This window comes from Carcharodon carcharias, chromosome 5, assembly GCF_017639515.1.
Source record: "Carcharodon carcharias isolate sCarCar2 chromosome 5, sCarCar2.pri, whole genome shotgun sequence".
In the NCBI taxonomy this organism is placed as follows: domain Eukaryota; kingdom Metazoa; phylum Chordata; class Chondrichthyes; order Lamniformes; family Lamnidae; genus Carcharodon; species Carcharodon carcharias.
In genome coordinates this window covers 141,406,870-141,427,247 of record NC_054471.1, presented here as the reverse complement: position 1 = coordinate 141,427,247, position 20,378 = coordinate 141,406,870, and the positions used below count along the sequence as shown (strand labels likewise).

At 43.5% G+C, this 20,378-nt stretch overlaps 1 protein-coding gene across 1 annotated transcript in view; it reads right to left on the bottom strand.

Moving 5' to 3' along the window:
• Positions 1-9: 9 nt before the first annotated feature.
• LOC121278014 (calcium and integrin-binding family member 4-like) overlaps positions 10-20,378 on the bottom strand; it is a 94,648-nt gene continuing 74,279 nt past the window's right edge. Inside the window, exon 6 of the mRNA XM_041188014.1 lies at positions 10-124. Within this exon, the coding sequence (XP_041043948.1) occupies positions 98-124 (27 nt within the window). The 3' untranslated portion in view covers positions 10-97. The remainder of the gene's footprint in view (positions 125-20,378) is intronic.

Here is a 20,378-nt window from a genome sequence, read left to right as displayed (position 1 = left end):
GAGAGAAATGGGGAAAGCCTTGTCGTAGCAGACGTTCCTGCAGCCTGGTTGCTCTGTGTTGCAGATGAATTCGGCCTGTTCATCATCCCAAACATCTTCAGCAGCAACCCCAAGAACCAGCATCCTGAAAATGAATAGGATTGTCAACCAGATCTTTCCCATGATCGTTGAGTGAACGTGCACCTCTTCCAAAATGCTTCCGAGCAAATTCCAATCACCCATCTTCACAACCTCATTTCTTCTCACTTAGAAAACAATGAATATGTAAACCTTTTCACCAATTAATCTTATCTATCCACTTCTCTAACCTCTCAGTGCTCAATGTTGTTCTCTCTGCCTGTTATTATTCCCTCTCCGTGTTTATTTGTCGATCGATCCTTTGGATTAGGGTCAATACTGCTGCACAATGTGTGACCCCCTCCCTCAATGGACACTGAACAATTGGAAAATGCACTATTTCAATGAACTGCTTATAAAAACTCGCTCTCTGCTTCAATTTTTGTCAGCTATTATCATTAAATGGTAGAATGGAGATTGTTCGTTCCATCGTATCTTTTTTGGTAGAACTATCTAATTAATTCCTGTCCCTTGTTAATTCCTCATAGCAGTTTCAAAGTTTTCCCTTCAAGTATTTATCAAATTGTCTTGAATGTTAACATTGAATCTACTTCCACCACCCTTTCAGGCAGGGTATACCAGATCATAACAATATTACGTAAAAACAAGGATTTCCTGAGGTCTTCTCTGGTCCCAATGACCTTAAACCTGTGTCATGTGGTTACTGAGACTCCTACTGGGGAAAAATTTCCTGGTTATTTGCTCTATCAAAGCAATTCATGATTTTGAACACCTTTGTCAAATCTCCTCTTAACCTTCTCTACTCTAAGGATAATAACCCGTTTCTCCAGTCTCTTCACATAACTAAGTCCCTCAACTTTAGTACCATTTCATGAAATCTCAACTCCAACCTCTCCAACCAATGAAGGCCTTAATATTTATCAACATTAACACCAATCAGCTTTCCAGAAATTTATCTCTAATAATCCATCTGCATTAACCTCAATAGTACTATGAACAATTTACCAGATTTGCTACAACTTTATTTACTACAATTTACTATTTACAATTTACAGATCCCCTACAATTTGCTGCAACAGTTCAAGAAGGTGGCTCATCACCACCTTCTCAGGGGTAATTAGGGATGGGCAACAAACACTGGTGACGTTTACACCCCACAGAAGAATAAAAAGAACCTAACTGATTATTTCAATTTCAAAACATTTAATGAAAAAGATAAAAGATTATCACATTAGAATACATATATCATGCTATGACTAAACTAAGTGCTCTTCATTGCTATTAATATTTGGACTTGACACTTACCAAATTTTTAAAAATTGATAACAGTTTCAAATTAAATATCAGGTCTCAGCAGATGTGCTTTTTTAGCTTTGGAGCTAATTTGTCTTGAACAGCAGAAGAAGAATACACACAATTGCACGATTCAAAGTCAAAAATCTAGGCTGACACTCCAGTTCTGCACTATTGCAGATGTTGTCTTTTGAATGAGATCTCAAACCAAGACCTTAATCAACTCTCTCAGATGGATGTAAAAGATCTCATGATAATATTTTGAAAAATAGGACAATTACCCCTGGTGTCATTGTCAATATTTATCCCTCAATCAACATCACAAAAAAATTGCTATTTATGGGAGTCTGCTGTGTGCAAGTTAGCCACTGCATTTCCTCAGAGCCAATAAAGTACTCTTAAAGTGTAGCCAATGCTGCAGGAAATGTAGTAGCTAATTAGCACACAGCAAGCTAGGCCATTTCCAAGGGCAGCTAAGAGTCAACCATATTGCTTTGGCTCTAGCAGTCACATGTAGACCAGGTCAGGTAAAGATGACAGATTCCCATCTCTATAGTGCATTAATGAACCAGCTGGGTTCATTAGTATTGAGACTAGTTTTAATTCCAAATTTATTTTTCATTAATTGAATTTAAATTCCACCAGCTGCTATGGTCAGATTTGAACCCATGTCCCCAGAGTAGCCCTGGTCTCTGGATTACTATTGCAGTGATATTACTGCTACACCACTGTCTCCCCAGTTTGATTTTACAATGTCTCGAATTCAGAATGAATCTATAAATACTGGAGGCAATGGCAACAATACTGAAAGAGTCCCTCAGGCTGATAAGCTATTCATTAGCACTGTTAGTATGTCCCCACAAATTACACTCACTGCATGCACAGCATTCTGGTACCAGGCAAGAAAGCCTGCAACAATCTAGATAAAAAATGGTGTTTCTTTTATTCTTTTACAAATTTTGAATGGCATGTACTTTTCTTCAGGTGATTCCATGAATGAAGTTTAAATTGTGATTTTTTAAGAAACAAACACTTTCAGAATGTTTAGCTTTTTTGGGAACTGTAACACGACCAGCAAGAAATCAATTGTTTTGCAAACTCTAGGACGCAGATCAATCGGTCATGTCCGATTTCATAGTTAACTGCTCGCGTGTTCTATTTTTGAGAACACTGTTAGATGTATTATTCTTATTGGTAATATCAACATAATAACAGGCATAATATTTCTTGTCTAATTACAGGATTAACTGCTTAATTCAGTAACTTGTTCTGCAGTCAAGACTATCAAAGATTTTCAATATATATTTAATCGTTTCTGATCATGAACGCTGATTGTAATATATTTATACATATCACATTTTGATCCTTTTATTAGTTCTACAAAAACATTTGTATCCATTTGTTCTTAAACTGATTATTTCCTTTACATTGCACTTCAGAAATAACCAGTAAACTTGCAGTTGTTCAGTTGCTTTTCATCTTCTTAACAATGCACATTGTGCAAAGTTACCTTGCACAGGCGTTTCAATGGACTATCTCTAATAGTACAGAATCTTGAAAACAGATGCTTATTTCCTAAGTTGGAAGGTCCTAATTTATTCAGGCCTGCAATGTGGCAGACATCTAATTCTTCCGGAGCAAATTCTGGCATCTTCCCATTAAATGAAAGCACAGCTAATAAGTATCAGACTGCCTGCCCAAACTAACAGTGGCAATGTGAAATTTGTGCAGCTTGTACTGTTAATAGATTGTGATGCTCATCAGTTGCAAAAAGCTTCTAGACTTGGGTAGACTCCCACCAGCAGACCCATCAGGAATCCTCTGATCTGCTCTGCCTCCATGATAGTACTCTCCAGGTGAGTTTTGGCCATAATGTGAAATGCAGCCATTTCAGATAATGGGATAAGTGCAATCTCTGGCACTGTAAGTATATTCTGACCAGATAGTTATGCAGTATTAACATCCATAAAGTGCATAAGTAGTCACTGCTTACCACTCTTTTCATGTAGGTCAGTAGGCCACTGCACCACATGGTTTGAATCTTATTCCAAAGAACTCCTATTTCATCAGCAGTCAATAATAAAAAACATTAACAAAAGTCTAGAAGCAGTTTAAATTCCTGTTCTCTTGAGCTTACATAAGAATCTACAGCACAGAAACACGGCATTTGGTTCAACTGAACTATGCCAGCTTCGCAAAAGCCATCTTCTATCCCTCTTCTACCTTCTACTCCTTTCTCCCTCATGTACTTACCTGGCTTCCACTTAAAAGCATTGATGCTACTTGCATCAACTATTCCTTGTAGTAGCGAGTTCCGCATTCTTACTACTGTTTGGTTAAAGAAGTTGCTCCTGAATTCTCTATTAGATTAATTGGTGATTATTTTTAATTTTTAGTCATTATCTTTGGACTCCCCCACATCTCTATATCTATCCTATTAAACCGTTCCAGGATTTTAAAGACCTTTATTAGGTTACCCCTCAGCCCTTCCATTTCTACAGAAAAGAATGCCAGCCTCTTCAGCCTTTCCTGATCAGAATAGCCTCTCAGTTTTGGAATCATTTTTGCCTACTGTCACCAGTGCCTTGATATTCTTTTTGTAATTTGGAGACTGGAACAGTGCACAGTACTTCATGGAGTCTAACCAAGGTTTGATACAAGTTTCACACAATTTCCTTGCTGTTCAATTCGATCCCTCTAGAAATAAACCCCATGCTTGGTTTTTTTTTTGCGGTACTGCAAGTTCAACAGTGAAAGTGAAGCACAAAATAAAGAATAAAAGCAAAAAATTAAAGTACTTAGAGATGATGAATGATTAGAAAATTGAACAGGCTTCTTTATGGGTGTGCGGTCTTTCTACTTAATTTTCCCAATGCATTACAACTTAGTAAACCAATATGTCTAAGTGCAGGAAGAGGAAAATCTATTCTTTGTTTTTCCAGAAAAAACTTGTAATGCTTTCAGAGCAAAGTATTTTAGTTTTGGCAGAACTTACATACATTTTACCAAACATTTTTGAAGACTCCTTAAATTCATCAGTTTTCAATTTATAATTTATTAAGGAAAACATGACAAACATAGCCTTTACTGATATTCTTAAAAATAAACTGAACAAAGCTTGATTGAGGAATTATTTTAATTGCATGTACATCACAGTTGGTATTTCTCTAAGTGCAGCTCTTTTCTTACTTTTGACCATTACCGTTATGAGGGAACAAGAAATTTATATTTAATTAAGCTGCTGGATCAGTGGAATTGTAGAAAAATATTAGGCTGCTTGGTTGACACTTAAATAGTCCAATTATCTGTTTAGTGTCATTTTTAAGTCTATATAATTTGCAGCTACATCTGCCTTTCTTTGATAACAATGGGAATTACATAAAGTATGCACACTAGCAACATAAGCATCATATTCATGAGTTCATAGATAACAACTCTGAGAAGATGACAAACTCCCATCACCTCTGCAAGTGAAAAAAACATGGCATGTTTTTGCATATATCATCCAAAATATACAAGCATGAATTGTACTCACATGAAAATTTATGACAATAAATTTAAAAAACTGTGGAATACTTGACTCAATATCAATTAAAGAACTTATTGATTCACAACTTGTAATTCTATGAGGATAATGTATCAATATTAAATAAGATGCTTGAAGACTTTGCATTTGGGAAATGTGCATTTCTTCATTTGTTGCTTCTTGCACTTTCATCCAGTCTATTTCATTCACTCAGAAACGAATTGTAAAGGATCTAAAAAAAAAGTTATTAAAAACAAAAAAAAAATCCATTCCAGAAACTCAATTTTTGTTGAATTATTCCCTTGGGAGGTCTTATAATTCTGTATTACACAGGACATACAGTGAGGGATATCTTCTGCTGTACATTAATAGTGACAAAAATGCTAGATGTATGTAAATAGGAGAGAAAGATCAATTGAATTGCTTTAGTTATTCATGTGGGCATCACTGACTGACATCTATTGCCTATCCCGTTGCCCTTGAGAAGGATGTGGCCACCTTCTTGAACCACTGGAGTTTGTGTGGTGAAGGTACTTCCACAGTGCTATTAGGTAGAGAGTTCCAGGAGTTTGACCCAGTGACAATGAAGGATGGTGGTATATTTCCATGTTGAATGCTGTGTGACTTGAGGGGTGCTTGGAGTTGTAGTGTTTCCATGCACCTGATGTCCTTGTCCTTTTAAGTGATAGTAGTCGCTGAATTCAATGAAGAGTGCAGGAGGGCATGCCAGCAGCAGCACCGGGCATACCTAAAAATGAGCTGTCAAGCTGGTGAAGCTCCAACACAGGACCACTTGCATGCCAAACAGCAGAAGCAGCATGCAATAGACAGAGCTAAGTGATCACACAAAAAACAGATCAGATCTATGCTCTGCAGTCCTGCCACATCTAGTCGTAAAGGGTGGTGGATGATTAAACAACTAACTGGAGGAGGAGTCTCCACAAATATCCCCATCCTCCATGATGCGGGAGCCCAGCACATACTGCAAAAAAACCAGGCTGACGCATCTGCACTACCTTCAGGCAGAAGTGCCGAGTGGATGATCCATCTCAGCCTCCTCCTGAGGTCCCCAGTGTCACAGATGCCAGTCTGCTGCCAAATTGATTCACTCCACCTGATATCAAAAAATGGCTGAAGGCATTGGATTTTTAAAAATGAATTTACAGGATGTAGACGTTGCTGGCTAGGCCAGCAATTACTGCCCATCCCTAACTGCCCTTGAAAAGGTAGTGGTGTGCTGCCTTCTTGACCACTGTAGACCATGTGTTGTAAGAACAGCCACAGTGCTGTGAGGGAGTTCCAAGAATTTTACTCAGCGACAGTGAAGGAATGGTGATATAGTTCCAGGTCAGGAAATTGAAGGTGGTGGTGTTCCCATGTATCTGCTGCCTTTGTCCTTCTAGGTGGTAAAGGTCGTGGGTTTGGAAGGCGCTGTCGAAAGAACCTTGGTGCAGTGCATCTTGTGATGGTACACACTGCTGGCACTGTACATCAGTGGTGGAGAGAGTGAATATTTAAGGTCATGGATGGGGTGACAATCAAGTGGGTTGCTTCGACCCGGATGGTGTTGAGCTTCTTGAGTGTTGTTGGAGCTGTACTCATTCAGGCAAGTGGAGAGTATTCCATCACACTCCTGACTTGTGCCTTGTATATGGTGGACAAGCTTTGGGGAATCAGGTGAGTTACTCTCCACAGAATTCCCAGCCTCTGACCTGCTCTTGTAACCACAGTATTTATATGACATTTCCAATTCAGTTTCTGGTCAATGGTAACCCCCAGGATGTTGATAGTAGGGTATTCAGTGATGGTAATGCCATTGAAATCAAGGGGAGATGGTTAGACTCCCTCTTGGTGGAGATGGTCACTGCTTGGTACTTGTTACTTATCAGCCCAAGCCTGAATATTGTGCAGGCCTTGCTGCATATGTACATGGACTGCTTCAGTGTCTGACGAGTTGCGAATGGTGCTAAACATTCTACAATCATCTACAAACGTCCCCACTTCTGACCTTATGAATGGAGGGAAGGTTATTGATGAAGCAGCTGAAGATGGTTGGGCTTAGGACACTACCCTGAGGAACTCCTGCAGTGATTCCATGAATGAATAAGAAAGGCAGCATGGCAAGTTGCTGCAGTACATCTTGCTGTGGCTGTGTGCCAGTTGTCAAGGGATTGAATGTTCAATTATAGTGAACAGTTGTCAATCAAGGGGCTGCTTTGTCCTGGTGTCGAACTTGTTGAGTTTTGTTGGAACTGCACTCATCCAGGCAAGAGGAGAGTATTTGGTCACACTCATGACTTGTGCCTTGAAGATGGTGGACAAGCTTTGGGGAGTCAGTTGAATTATTCACCCCAGATTTCCCAGCCTCTAACCTACTTATGCAGTCACAGTATTTAAATGGCTGGTCCAATTCAATTTCTAGTCAATGGTAAATCCTTAGGGTGTTTATTTTGGGTATTCAGTGATGGTGATGCCATTGAACATCAAGGTGTGATAGGAATTGGATTCTGTCTTGTGGATTCTGTTCAGTGGACTGATCACCCGGGAACGAGCTCCTGTATGCAGCTTACTAAGAAAATGGTGTTGTAAGTATATACTGTTGCTTAGTAGGTTAATAAAGGTTTTCAACATAAAGTGTATATTGCATCCAAAGTTTGTTTTGTGTCATTAATACCTAGTAAGGGTTCCGGTTGCACGAGGAAAGTGAAGACCCTATGTTTAAGGGTCTTACGATGTTCAGGACCGTCACTCTCAGCTCATCATTTGAATACAGCTCTATTGTCCATGTTTGAATCAAGGCTGTAATGAAGTCTGCAGCTGAGTGATCTTGGCAGGGCTCAAAACGAGCATTGATGAGCAGGTTTTTGCTGAGAAAGGGCTACTTGGTAGCAATGTTACCAGCACCTTCTACTAATTTGCTCATAATTGAGAGTAGACTGATGAGCTGGTATTGGCCAGATTGGATTTGTCCTGCTTTTTGTGGACAGGACATATTTGGGCAATTTTCCACATTGCTGGGTAGGTGTCAATGATGTAGCTGTGCTGGAATAGCTTGGCTAGAAGGCATGGCTGGTTCTGGAGCACACGCCACTGGGATATTATCAGGACCCATAGCCTTTGCTGTATTCGGTGCCTTCAGCTGTTTCTTAATTTCACTTCTATTAGCCTTGTATATTCTTCATCAACTACATTTGCATCTTTAGCAAGTGAGCAAATTAGCTATGTAACTTTTAAGACAATTTATTTTAAGTTTAGGCTGAGTCAGTTTCAGAAAATGCTCTAGTCAGAAATATGATCAAAAATTCGATTTGCTAACAGGGACAGTATGGCAGTGTGTTATGGAATTAAATGGAAGCAAGGGAAGAGGTTCAATTATTGTTTGTAAAACAGAATGGCTTTTTGATTTAAATTTGGCCTTATCTAAGCAAAATATTAATCAGCTTTCTGTCAGAAGATTGGAGAACACATAGTGGCAAATGCTGAACTGCAATCTTCAGTTCATATAACAAAGGTTTCTTTGTAATGGGCTCTTTTCTCATGCTATTATAGAGTTAGATATTGCATGGTGAACATAATTGTATGACTAGATATGGGGCAGAATTTTTCAGTTGACGGGTGGGCTTGGCAGGAGCAGGTGGGGGTGGCCACGGAGCCAGTCACCACTTGCGGTCAGCTCTGCGCCGTCATTTTACGCGGGTGGGCAAATTAAAGCCAGCGCAGTGTAATACGCGAGCGGTAGTGCTCAGCACTACCTGTGTGGGCGGAGGGAGGAGGGAGAGTCGGGGCCAGTGCTCTTTCGAACATGCGCGCGAAAGAGCGCTTCAATCTCCCTGAGGCATGAAGCTGCCTTGGGGAGATTGAAGGGCTTCTGAAATTATTAAATAAAAGGTTTATAAATTTATTTAAACATGTCCCCTCATGTGACATAGTCCCATGAGATGAGACATGTTTTTATATTATAAAAATTTATTTATTTATTCATCAATCTTAAGGTTGGATGGGCAGCGTTTACAATAACCTTAATTAGATCCTTAATAGGTCGTTTACTCTGGCGCACGCCTGCCAAACAAAACATCGCTACTCAGCGTGATGACGTCGGGACGCATGCCTGACGTCATCGCACGTCATTTTACACAAAGGCGTGTTGGGCCAGCCACTGCACGCTGACTAAAAAATTCTTCTCATGGTATAGTGAAAGTAATTTTTGGACTAGATTTTTCAATGAAAGTAATTGTTGGACTAAATATTGAAGCAAATGTAATTGTAGGACAGATATTTCAGTGAAGGTAATTGCAGAATGAGGTATTGCAGAATGAACCTAAATGTATGGCTAGACAAAATGCAGTGAAAGTAATTGTAGGACTAGATTTTGCAAAGTGTAAGTATTTGTAGGACTAGACATTGCAATGAATGTAACTGTCAGAGTATAGCTACTGACAGTGAAGGTAACTGTCGAACTAGATGTTTCAATGAAGGTAATTGTAGAAATAGATAGCATGCAGGTAAATTCCTGATCATAAAGGCTTGAGATCTACATACACAGGAAAACCAGCAATGCTGAACCTAAACAAATATCTAACACAGACCAGAAATTTGTAAAATGTCTTTAAGGCCATAAGATGTAGGAGCAAAAGTAGGCCATTTGGCCCATTGAGTTTGCTCTACCATTCAATGAGATCATAGCTGATCTCATAATCCTCAATTCCACTTTCCTGCCTTTTCCCCATAACTCTTGATGCTTAACAACCCAGCCTCTACAGCCCACTGCGGTAAAGAATTACACAGATTCACTAACCTCTGAGAGAAGACATTTCTCCTCATCTCTGTCTTAAATGGGTGGCCCCTTACTCTGAGATTATGCCCGCGGCTCATGGACTCTCCCACAAGGGGAAACAACCTCTCAGTATCTTCCCTATCAAGCCCCCTAAGAATCTTATAGCCAGAATTTTTGGCTCGTCAGGCAAGTGCCTGACCTGAATGAGTGTAAAATGACACACGATGACATTGGGCGAGCTTCCGGATGTCATTGCACACTTGCGCAATATTTCAGTCGGCGGGAGTTGGCAGCATTCCTGCCGAAAATTAAAAGGCTATTAAGGCCATTAAAGTAATAATTAAGTTCAATTTTTCACTGCCCGTGCAACTTTGCGGTTGGCAGGCATGCGAAAAGCCAAGCGGCCTTTGGATTTTTTAGGAAACCTCATCCAAGGTGGGATGAGGTTTTCAACAGCAAAGAAAAATTAAATAAATATGTTTAAATTTCATTCATAACATGTCCCCGGAACATGTTTTTTAACATTTCCAAATTGTTTATTTTTAACTTTTTAAATCTTCAGCTCTCTGAGGCCTCAGGGAGTTTTCATTGCGCACACCTGTGTGTATGCACGAACTTGTGCACTCGCCCTCCTCCGTCCAGCCACACAGGCAGCACTGAGCACGACAGCATGCATTTCACACTGGGCAGGCCTTAATTTGTCCGCCAGTGTGAAATAGCAGTCGCGGCCCAATTGCGGGTGGCAGTTGGCTGCCTGACTGTCCCTGTTGAGCCTGCCTGACAAGGGCAAAGTTCTGCCTTATATGTTTCAAAAAGGTCACCTCTCATTCTTCTAAACTCCAATGAGTTTAGAAGACTCAGCCTCTCCTCATAAGAAAATTCCTCCATACCCAGGATCAACCTAGTGCACCTTCTCTGGACTGCTTTCAATACAAGTATATCTTTCCTTAGATAAGGGGACCAAAACTGTTCACAGTTTCTAGATGTGGTCTAACTAGTGCCTTGTATAGTTTTAGCAAGACTTTCATATTCTTATACACCATTCCCTTTGAAATAAAGGCCAACATTCCATTTGCCTTCCCTATTACCTGTTGAACTTGTATGCTAGCTTCTTGCGATTCATGCATGAGGACCCCCAAATTCCTCTGTCCTGCAGCTTTCTGCAGTCTTTCTCCATTTAAATAATATTCTTCCTGCCAAAGTGCATAACCTCACATTTTCCCACATTATATTCCATCTGCCAAGTTTTTGCCCACTCACTTAACCTGACCGTATCCCTCTGTAGACATTTTGGGCGGAATTTTCCGAGCCTCTGGTGGCGGGCACGATAGGCGGCATGCTCGGAAAATATGGCACGACATGCTTCATGATGGGACGAGGCAGGTCGCGATCGCCCGCTCAGCCTGCCGACAGCGGGCCGTGTTTCTTGCCATCGGTCGGCGGGGAGCTAATTGTAATACATCAGCATATAATTAAAAGACCATCCTGCCCTATCATCTGTCCACATCGGCGGGAAAGCACACGGATGTGTTTCACAACAGCAAGCAGACAACATGCACTTGGCGGCCTTCACTTTGGGGAAAATTAGGTGAGTGAGCAGCAGCGTTCTCCACAGCTCACCTGTTTTTTACAGGCCTCAGGGGCGCCGGGGGCAAGTACTGACCAGCCTCGGAGGCAACTGCTGAGCGAGGTGGATGTCCGGGGGCAAGTGCTGGCCAACCTCGGAGGCAACTGCTGAGTGGGGTGGATGTCTGGGGGTAAGTGCTGCCAGCCTTGGAGGTGACTGCTGAGAGAGGCGGGGTCAAGTGCTGCCCTGGCGCTGCATCCCATGCACGGGCAATCGAGGTGGGGATCAGGGTAAATGAGAGAAGTGGTCACGCATTAGAGATACCGATATAAACTGACCATGCCTCTGCAACCGAGACAGATCAGGCGCAGCTACAGGGGTATGGTGTGGGGTCAGGCTCCTAGCCTGCCCACCAATGCAAGCAACACTGCTCACCAGAACAAGAAGCCATTGGCAAGGGGATATTCTTAGGAGTTTATTGACAATAGTGAACCGTATGTACAAGTGATTAACACCCGTATCCAGGCTATACAACTACTTTTACCTAACTGCCGCTATGTCTTGGTGCTCCCTGGACAACCACAGCGGAGGTGGAGGCAGCCTGCCGACTGTGACACCCTGTCCTTGATGACTTTGGCGGACGTCCTCTGGAGGGCGAAGACTTGGTGGGCCCAGGCCTTCTTTCGGGGTCCTGCTGTGTGGCAGTGGCACCCTCCTTGGTCTGTGAAGCTGGAGCTGCAGTGATCAGAGAAAGAGGGGGTTCGGATGGGCCAGTGACTCCCAGGGACACCTGGGTGGGCGGCCCTGAGTGTGCACCTGCTGATCTTCCTCCCGACGGGTGCTCGAGGGCCCCTGGCAGACTCTGTGAGTGGAAGGCGTAGCTGGAGTGAGATCGAGTTGCCCAGTACCCCTCTCGCGTACACACTGTTAGAGGCCATCTAAGCCCGCACAGCTGTGCAGGAGTGATATTCTGGACCAAGGTCTCCATGGCAGCCGTCATCCTGCCAGTGATAAAAGCAAAAAAACTGCGGATGTTGGAAATTCAAAACAAAAACAGAATTACCTGGAAAAACTCAGCAGGTCTGGCAGCATCGGCGGAGAAGAAAAGAGTTGACGTTTCAAGTCCTCATGACCCTTCAACAGAACTTGAGTTCGAGTCCAAGAAAGAGTTGAAATATAAGCTGGTTTAAGCTGTGTGTGGGGGGGGGGGGGGGGGCGCGGGGAGAGAGAGAGGGGGAGACATTCTCGCTCTCTCTCCCCCCCACCCCACACACCTTAAACCAACTTATATTTCAACTCTTTCTTGGACTCGAACTCAAGTTCTGTTGAAGGGTCATGAGGACTCGAAACGTCAACTCTTTTCTTCTCCGCCGATGCTGCCAGACCTGCTGAGTTTTTCCAGGTAATTCTGTTTTTGTCATCCTGCCAGTGTTGACCTCGGTGTGTGGCAATGCTGGTGCTCTCACCTCAGCCTGAAGACGGACGAACTCCTCCATCATGCCTTGCTATCTGAGGACTGCAGCAGACATCCCTTCCTGTTGTTCCCTAGCTTGCCTTTGCAGCTGCAGCAACCGTGACATAACCAAGTCCAGAGGCTCGTCATCTGACTCAGACTCAGCAACGTTCTGGCCTCCAGCAGTTCTCTGCGTGTCGGGGACCTGGGAAGTCCCTGCCTCTGCCTGCTGTGGATCAGAAAGTGCGATGTGCTCACCAAATTGTGATCCCGAGGCTACTCTCAAGTTAGGTCCCACCGAGGTGTGGGTATCTGCGCTGGTGGAGGCTGTGGGTGAGCGCTGTGATGGGACTTCAGGGGGGGTGCCTCTAGATTCCTCTTTAGAGGTTTCTTCAGGGCTTGATCGGAGGCCCTAGGTCATGGACTCTGTTGGCTGTTTGGCAGATGTGCCTGCAAAAGCAAGGGGAGATAATTAGTGCATGGCAGTGACCTGTGAAAGACACATCACTCACGTGCGATTGTCGGATGGATGTTGCACTGCTGCATTCTCACTTGGTAGAGGAGTGCCAACCTCATCACCAGCACAGGACCCCAGCTATCGCCAGCCAGCTGGATGGTTCTGTTTTCGATTTCTGTCATAACTTTTATCTCCGGCATCCTTCCACCTGTCTGCAACCTTTTCCTCCTGTTTTGTGCCAGTTTGTCCTGCCTGGATATAGATGAGAAAATTTATCAGGATGCCTGCTGGGCCAGGTTATAAGTGTGCCTGGCCTGTGTGGGTGGTGAGTGCTCCAATGGATGGGATGAGGACAATGACAGTGTATGTGAAACAGTGAATGGTGATGTCCCTTTTACTGGCAGGGAGTGAGGGCCCTATGGATGTGTGATGGGTTTGTGAGCGTGTGAGCTGTGAGTGATGAAAATAGTGAATTACCCTCACGGAAGGGATGTGATCGTTCATCCTTTTGCGGCACTGGGTGGGTGTCCTCCACTGCAGGCCACTGCCTCCCAAGCCAGGTCGGTGTCTTTGCTGCCCATCCTGAGGCCAGAGCAGGGGTGGCAGAACACATCTAGGCGGGCCTCCACAGCATTCAGCAGTCTCTCGAGAGACCCATCATTGAAGCGGGAAGCTGCAGTCTTCTTTCCTTTGCTGGCCATGTCTCCTGGGCTGAGATGGTGAGCTGGTGGTGATGAGTGCTTTGCCTTTTAAAGATGGCGGCCAGCGTGATGCAACAGTGGGGTGATGGCGGGCGGGCAAATGAGAGCCCGCTCGCTATGGAAACAGCATGTTTTGAGGGAGTGAATAAATAATGAGGCAGGCTTGGGACGACACGGTGTGAAAACCCGCCACTTTCATCGACGGGAAGGACTCCATTTTTCCCGTCCGCTACCGCACTTAGTGCAATTCTGAGAAAATACCGCAGCCTGTGTCATCCTTACCACTTGCCTTCCCACTTATTAATATATATTGTAAATAATGTGGCCCCAACACTGATCCCTTTGACACTCCACTAGTTACAGGTTGTCATTCCCCTTATCCCAACTCTCTGTCTTCCATGAGTTAGCCAATCCTCTATCCATGCTAATATACTACCTCCAACAACATGGGCTCTTATCTTATTAAGTAGCCTTATGTGCGGTACCTTATTGAATGCCTTTTGGAACTCCACATATATTACATCCACTGGTTCCCCTTTATCTATCCTGCTTCTAATTCTAATAAATTTGGCAGGCATGATTTCCCTTTTATCAACCTATGCTGACTCTGCTTGATTATATTATTTTTTTCTAAATGTTCTGCTATTACATCCTTTATAATAGACTCTAATATTTTCCCAATGACAGATGTTAAGCTAACAGCCCTATAGTTACCTGTTTATTGTCTCCCTCCCTTTTTGAAAAAGGATGTTACATTGGCAGTTTTCCAATCCTCTGGAACTTTTCTAATCTAGGGATTGTTGTGAGATTGCTACCAGGCATCCATTATCTTTGTAGCTACTTCCTTTAACATCCTAGGATGCAATCCATTAGGTCCAGGGGACTTATCGGCCTTTAGCCCCATTAGTTTCCCTAGTACTTTTTCTCCAGTGATAGTTATTGTTTTTATTTTTATTAATGTCTTTGGTCTGAAGTGGTTATCCTTGAACGACTCTTCCGAGAGATTTTCTCTCATGCTGCTGGAAAATGCTATCAGCCAGCTGTGGGGTTGGAAGTCTTACTGGATTAATAATGGCATGTTGTAGAATGGATTTATGAACAGGCCTGAAGCCTGTCTGCCAATTCAGGTGAATGCAAAAATAAATCCAAGACATGTTTTTGAAGAAGAACAAGAAGATCTCTGGGTTCCAAGCTAACATCTCTCAGCCACCACTTGCTATTTACAAATTGGCAACTGTGTTTGCCTGTAAAACAACAGTGACTACAATCAAAAGCAATTCATTGAGTATGAAAAACATTCCCCCGTTGGGGGAGTTGAGCGGGGGCAGGTGTGAACCCGATTGTCGCCCCCGATCAGGTCCATGCCGCCATTTTATGTGGATGGGCCAATTAAGGCCCGCCCATCATGACACGTGCCCAGAAGTGCTGAGTGCTCCCTGTGTAGGTTGGGGGGGGGCGGGGTTCTCTGAGTGGTTCCCTGCACTCTTTTGCACATGCGCGCGAAAAAGCACAGAGATCTCCCTGAGGCGCGGAGGTGCCTCAGGGAGATTTGTTTCAGTGTTAAACTTTTAAATAAAGGTTTTTAAAACTTTTAAAACATGTCCCCTCATGTGACACTATCACATGAGCTGGGACATGTCAAAGAATAAACGCGTAAACTTTTATTAGATTTTAAACACTTCATGAAACCTCATCCTACCCATGGATGACGTTTCATGAAAAATGCTGGGCGCTTTGCCTGCCTGCCTGCCAGCCTTAAGGTTGGATGGGCTGCTCAATAAATTGAGTTAATTAGGTTTTCAATGGCCTTAATAGGCCTTTGACAGTTCGGCGGGCATGCAGCCAATTTGGCTGCGTGCCCACCAAACTGAAAATTTAAATGATGTGCGGTGACGTTGGGATGCCTGCCTGCGCCCCCCCCCACCACCCCCCCCACCACCGCTCACCGACGGGAAAATGTTGCCCTTGGATATTCTGAGGATGCGAAAGGCAATATATAGATGCAAGTTCCTTCTTTACACCAAAAAATCCTGAAAGTTACAAACTGCAAGTTTAGCAACTTGAGAAGGAAAACACTGGAGTCCTTTTTGGGTTTGTTCACATGCTTCCTAATAAAACATAAGGGGACTGCAATTCATTGGATTCTTTCAGGCCTGGGACAGAATTTTACAGCGGAGGAATTTTATGGTGGGTCCTGTCGAAGTCAATGGAATTTTGAATTGCTCACCGCATTTTATGGTCCCACCCCTGCCCCAACGGTGCTGTAAAATTTCACCCCTGAGCTGGATTACAACAGGAAAGTGGTAAAAGCCCAGCAGAATTCTAGCTCCCTGGGGCAGAATTTTCTATGTGGCGTGTGGGAATGGGCCCCGCACATCTGCGCATAAAATGATGTGCGGTGATATTGGGCAAGCGCCGCCATGATACTGCATGCCACTGTGATATTTCACTGGGGTCGCGTGATGATGTCCGACACGCGCCTGCCATTAAGTAACGGGTCACTTAAGGCCCTTGAGGCGCCAACCAATGTCGATTTTTTTCGGCACCTGTGCAATCTTCAGGTCGGCGCATGGGCGCAACAGGCAGGACGCATTTGTCTTAACCTCATCCATGGGCGGAATAAAAGAGAGCTCTGGGGTCTCATGTGTGCATAGTCAAGCAGTACTTGAAAACGCATACCAGCTGCTTTTTCTGGACTCTTAACCTTCAGGTCAGCACTCTGCAGTGAGTAATCTTTTCTGGGCCTGCAGGTTTCAGGAAGCCTTCCCTTAGCCTGGGAATGGGAGATGAACTGTCCACTGGAGGCAGCTCCTCTAAGCAGGAAGGGAGGGCTAGAAGGGGGAGGAGGCCAGGAGTGCACATCCAAACTCCAGGGGAGCCATCTTTGGGAAGACAAGCACAGGCACAAGGGGTTCAGGACCAAGAGGTAGTCCAAGGCAGAAGGGGCTGCAGAAGATGCCACTATCCTGCTGCCAGGGTATACAGGCGGCGAAGCAGCTACCTCAATATGTCTGAGGTGCAGTGCTGAAGGAAGCTTCATCTCTCAAGGGAGACAGTCAACTGTATCCGTCAGATGATAGGGCCTGAGATCTCCACTAACTGTGTGGATGGACAGCCCAAGCCAGTGGCTCTGAAGGTCACAGCTGCCCTCAACTTCTATGCCTCTGGCTCCTTCCAGGGGTCGGTGGGTGATCTTTGCGGTCTCCCAAGCAGCTGTCCACACTTGTGTCAAGCAGGTTACAGATGCTCTGTTCAGGTGTGCTTTGACCTTCATCCACTACCATTGGGACCAGGCAAGCCAGACACAGCTAGCCAGAGGTTTCACGGCCATTGCTGGCTTCTCCCGTCCAGGGTGCAATAGACTGCATACATGGCCATCAAGGCGCCAGCAGGTGAGCCTGGTGCCTTCATCAACAGGAAGGGCTTCCACTCCATGAACGTGCAGATAGTGTGTGATCACAGGATGCAGATTTTACAAGTCTGTGCAAGGTACCTAGGCAGCTCTCACGATGCCTACATCCTCAGACACCAGGTGCCAAGGCTCTTCAGTGCTTTAGCCCGGCTTGATGGATGGCTGCTGGGTGACAAGGGCTATCCCCTCAGAAGGTGGTTAATGATGCCTCTCCACCATCCAAAAACAGAAGTTGAGCTGCGGTACAATGGGAGCCACGCCTCCACAAGGGCTGTGATGGAGAGAACCATTGGTCTTCTCAAGATGCGCTTCTGATGCCTGGACCACTCAGGGGGCGGACTCCAGTACCCTCCAGATCTTGTGTCGGTGATAGTGGTTGCGTGGTGCGCTCTCCCAACTGGCCTGCTCACCAGAAGCACTCTGGTGAGCTCTTCCACTTGACATTGTGAGCAGCCTTGCAAAGGCTGCCAGCGCTTCAGATAAACAGGCTACTGGACCTGGCACTCCCGCTGCTGCCCGCCCACTCCCACTACCCTCGGGAGTCGGGCATTACGCTGGGCGGGCCTTAATCGGGTCTGCACCTGCCTGTGCCCGCTCTGCCTCCCTGCCAAACAGAAAATTCAACCTATGATAAATTTCCATTGTATTAAATCAAGCAACCTCAAAATCAAGTATTGTTTTAATGGCTTCTAGTTCAAATTAACTTTAAATTCATGTGTTAATTGAAATAATTGGTGTAATTGAAACAAGGTTTCTTATCCTCTGTTTATTAGTTTGAGCAAAAATTTTAGATACAAACCTTAAGTGATGAACACTGCTTGAGATACATGTCTAATTTTTTTTGCCAGTTTAGCAAATGGAAGATAATAAAAGTTAGTTTATTACGCCTTTGAAAAAATGGAAATAATATGTATTCTGTATGCTAAACCAATTTTTTTAAGCTAAACTTACTTTTAATATGACTTACTTTTCAAAGTCAGGTGATCTCTCAATTACATTTTGAAATTCTGCAAATGACAACATTCCATCATTATTTAAATCTCCTTCAGCCAAGATCTGTTAGGGATTTTTAAAAAAAGAAGTGCCGTTACAAATTATAACTTTGAATTATTTAGTTTGCACACCTAGTGTCATACGTAAGTTCTTAAAGCTTGATAATGCTGAAAAAAGACATTTTGTCAAAGCTTTTCATTTTGTACTCATCAGGACAATCGCAGGAATACTAATGTCAGGGGTAGCAAATTTTATACTGTATGTGAAGAGAGTGCTGTTTGGTTGGCAAGTGGACTCTGATTTGTAGAGGTGTTGCCATGGAGAATGCACTAGTTAATGGTGACTGACAGTTAACTGACAGCCAAGCATTGTTTGAAATTTAAACCAATTAGCTTGATTCTGACTAGACAAGGCCTCACCTTGAGGAATAAACCAATGAATGGCTATCACTTTTTTTTTAGCTGAAACAGGTGCTATGTGTCTACATGTTCTTTCTGTCTGCAAAGGACAGGACCCTGTGTATTAACATACGTAGCTTGCAGAACACGCAAATGTGCCACACTGTGAGCCTTACTGACAATCTTAAATTGGTTGTCAGCATAACTTTTAGCACACTGAGGATTATGTGGCAAATGTAGCGGAATCAAATCTAATTTGGACACTGTTTTGAATTTTACAAGCTTGGTTTGTTGGGTCCGATCTGTACTTTGCCCATTGCAAACAGCGGAAGGGACATCGAAACATGCTGTTTGATACAATCCGCCATGACACCTAACCTCCAACCCTTCGCATATTTCCAATATATGGATGATACCTTTGCTCTATTTAAATCTGTAGCAGCATGTAGTAATTTCCTTGAATGTCTTAATTAGCTCCAACCTGCGCTCAAATTCACCTTTGAAATGGAGCAATCGAATGAACTCCCTTTCCTTGAAGTAATAGTTGAGAAACCTGCCAGGGGGGTTCTCTACCACAATCTACTGCAAGCCTACCTTCACTGGTCAATACACGCGTTGGGATTCTTACAGTTCTGCATGCTATAAAATTGACCTTATCAACAACCTTGTAGATAGGACCCAAGCCATTTGTTCATCAGGCAAGCTTGATGCTGAAATAGGGCACATCAAAGACATCCTGCGGGATAATGGCTACCCTGATCAGATCATTTTGCACTGTATATCATGCAAACCTATGACAGTGTATATCGCACAAACTAAGGCTGACACCTTTGGCCCTGAAAAGTGCCCAGTCCACCTCAGATTACTGTGGAAGGGTAAGGTATCTCGAAAATTTGAGCAACAGATGAAGTCAGCTGATTTACATTGCTACTATGCAGTAGCAACACGCGTGGTATTTGCCACTAACAGGATGCTGCTGTCAAGCCAAAAAGACGTCTGCCTATCACAAAAATTAGTAATGTGATATATGAATTTCAGTGTCAGTGTGATGCTAGACCATACATCCCAAAGACTGGCAGATAATATCAAACATCATGTCCCTTCCGCTGTTCACAGCAGCCAAGGTATAGACTGTACCCAACCAGCTCGTGCTTGCAAAACTCAAAACACAGTGTCCAACTTTAGATGTGATTCTACGATTGGACAACATTTATAAAATAATTCTCAGTGTGCTAAAAATTACACTGACAACCAATTTAAGATTGTCAGTTGAGCCCACAGTGTGGCACATGTGTACTGGAAGCTACATATATTAATACACAGGGCCCCGTTTTTTGCAGACAGAAAAAATGTACATACATTGTGCCTGTTTCAGCTAAACAAAATAAATGATAGACATTCATTGGTTCATTCCCCAGGGTGATGCCTTGTCCAATCAGAGTCAAGCTGCCAGATTTAAATTTCAAACAATGCTTGGCTGTCAGTTAACTGTCAGTCATCATTAATTGGTGCATTCCCCATGGCAACGCCTCTACCAATCAGAGTCCACTTGCCAACCAATCAGCACTGTCTTCTCATACAGCATAAAGTTGTTGCTTCCCCGACATTGGTATTTTTGTGATTGTTCTGATGAGTGCAAGATGAAAAGTTTTGACAAAATATTTTTCAGTAATACTCAAGTTCTCTACCACCAAATGACTATTTATAAAGCTTGATAGATAAGGTA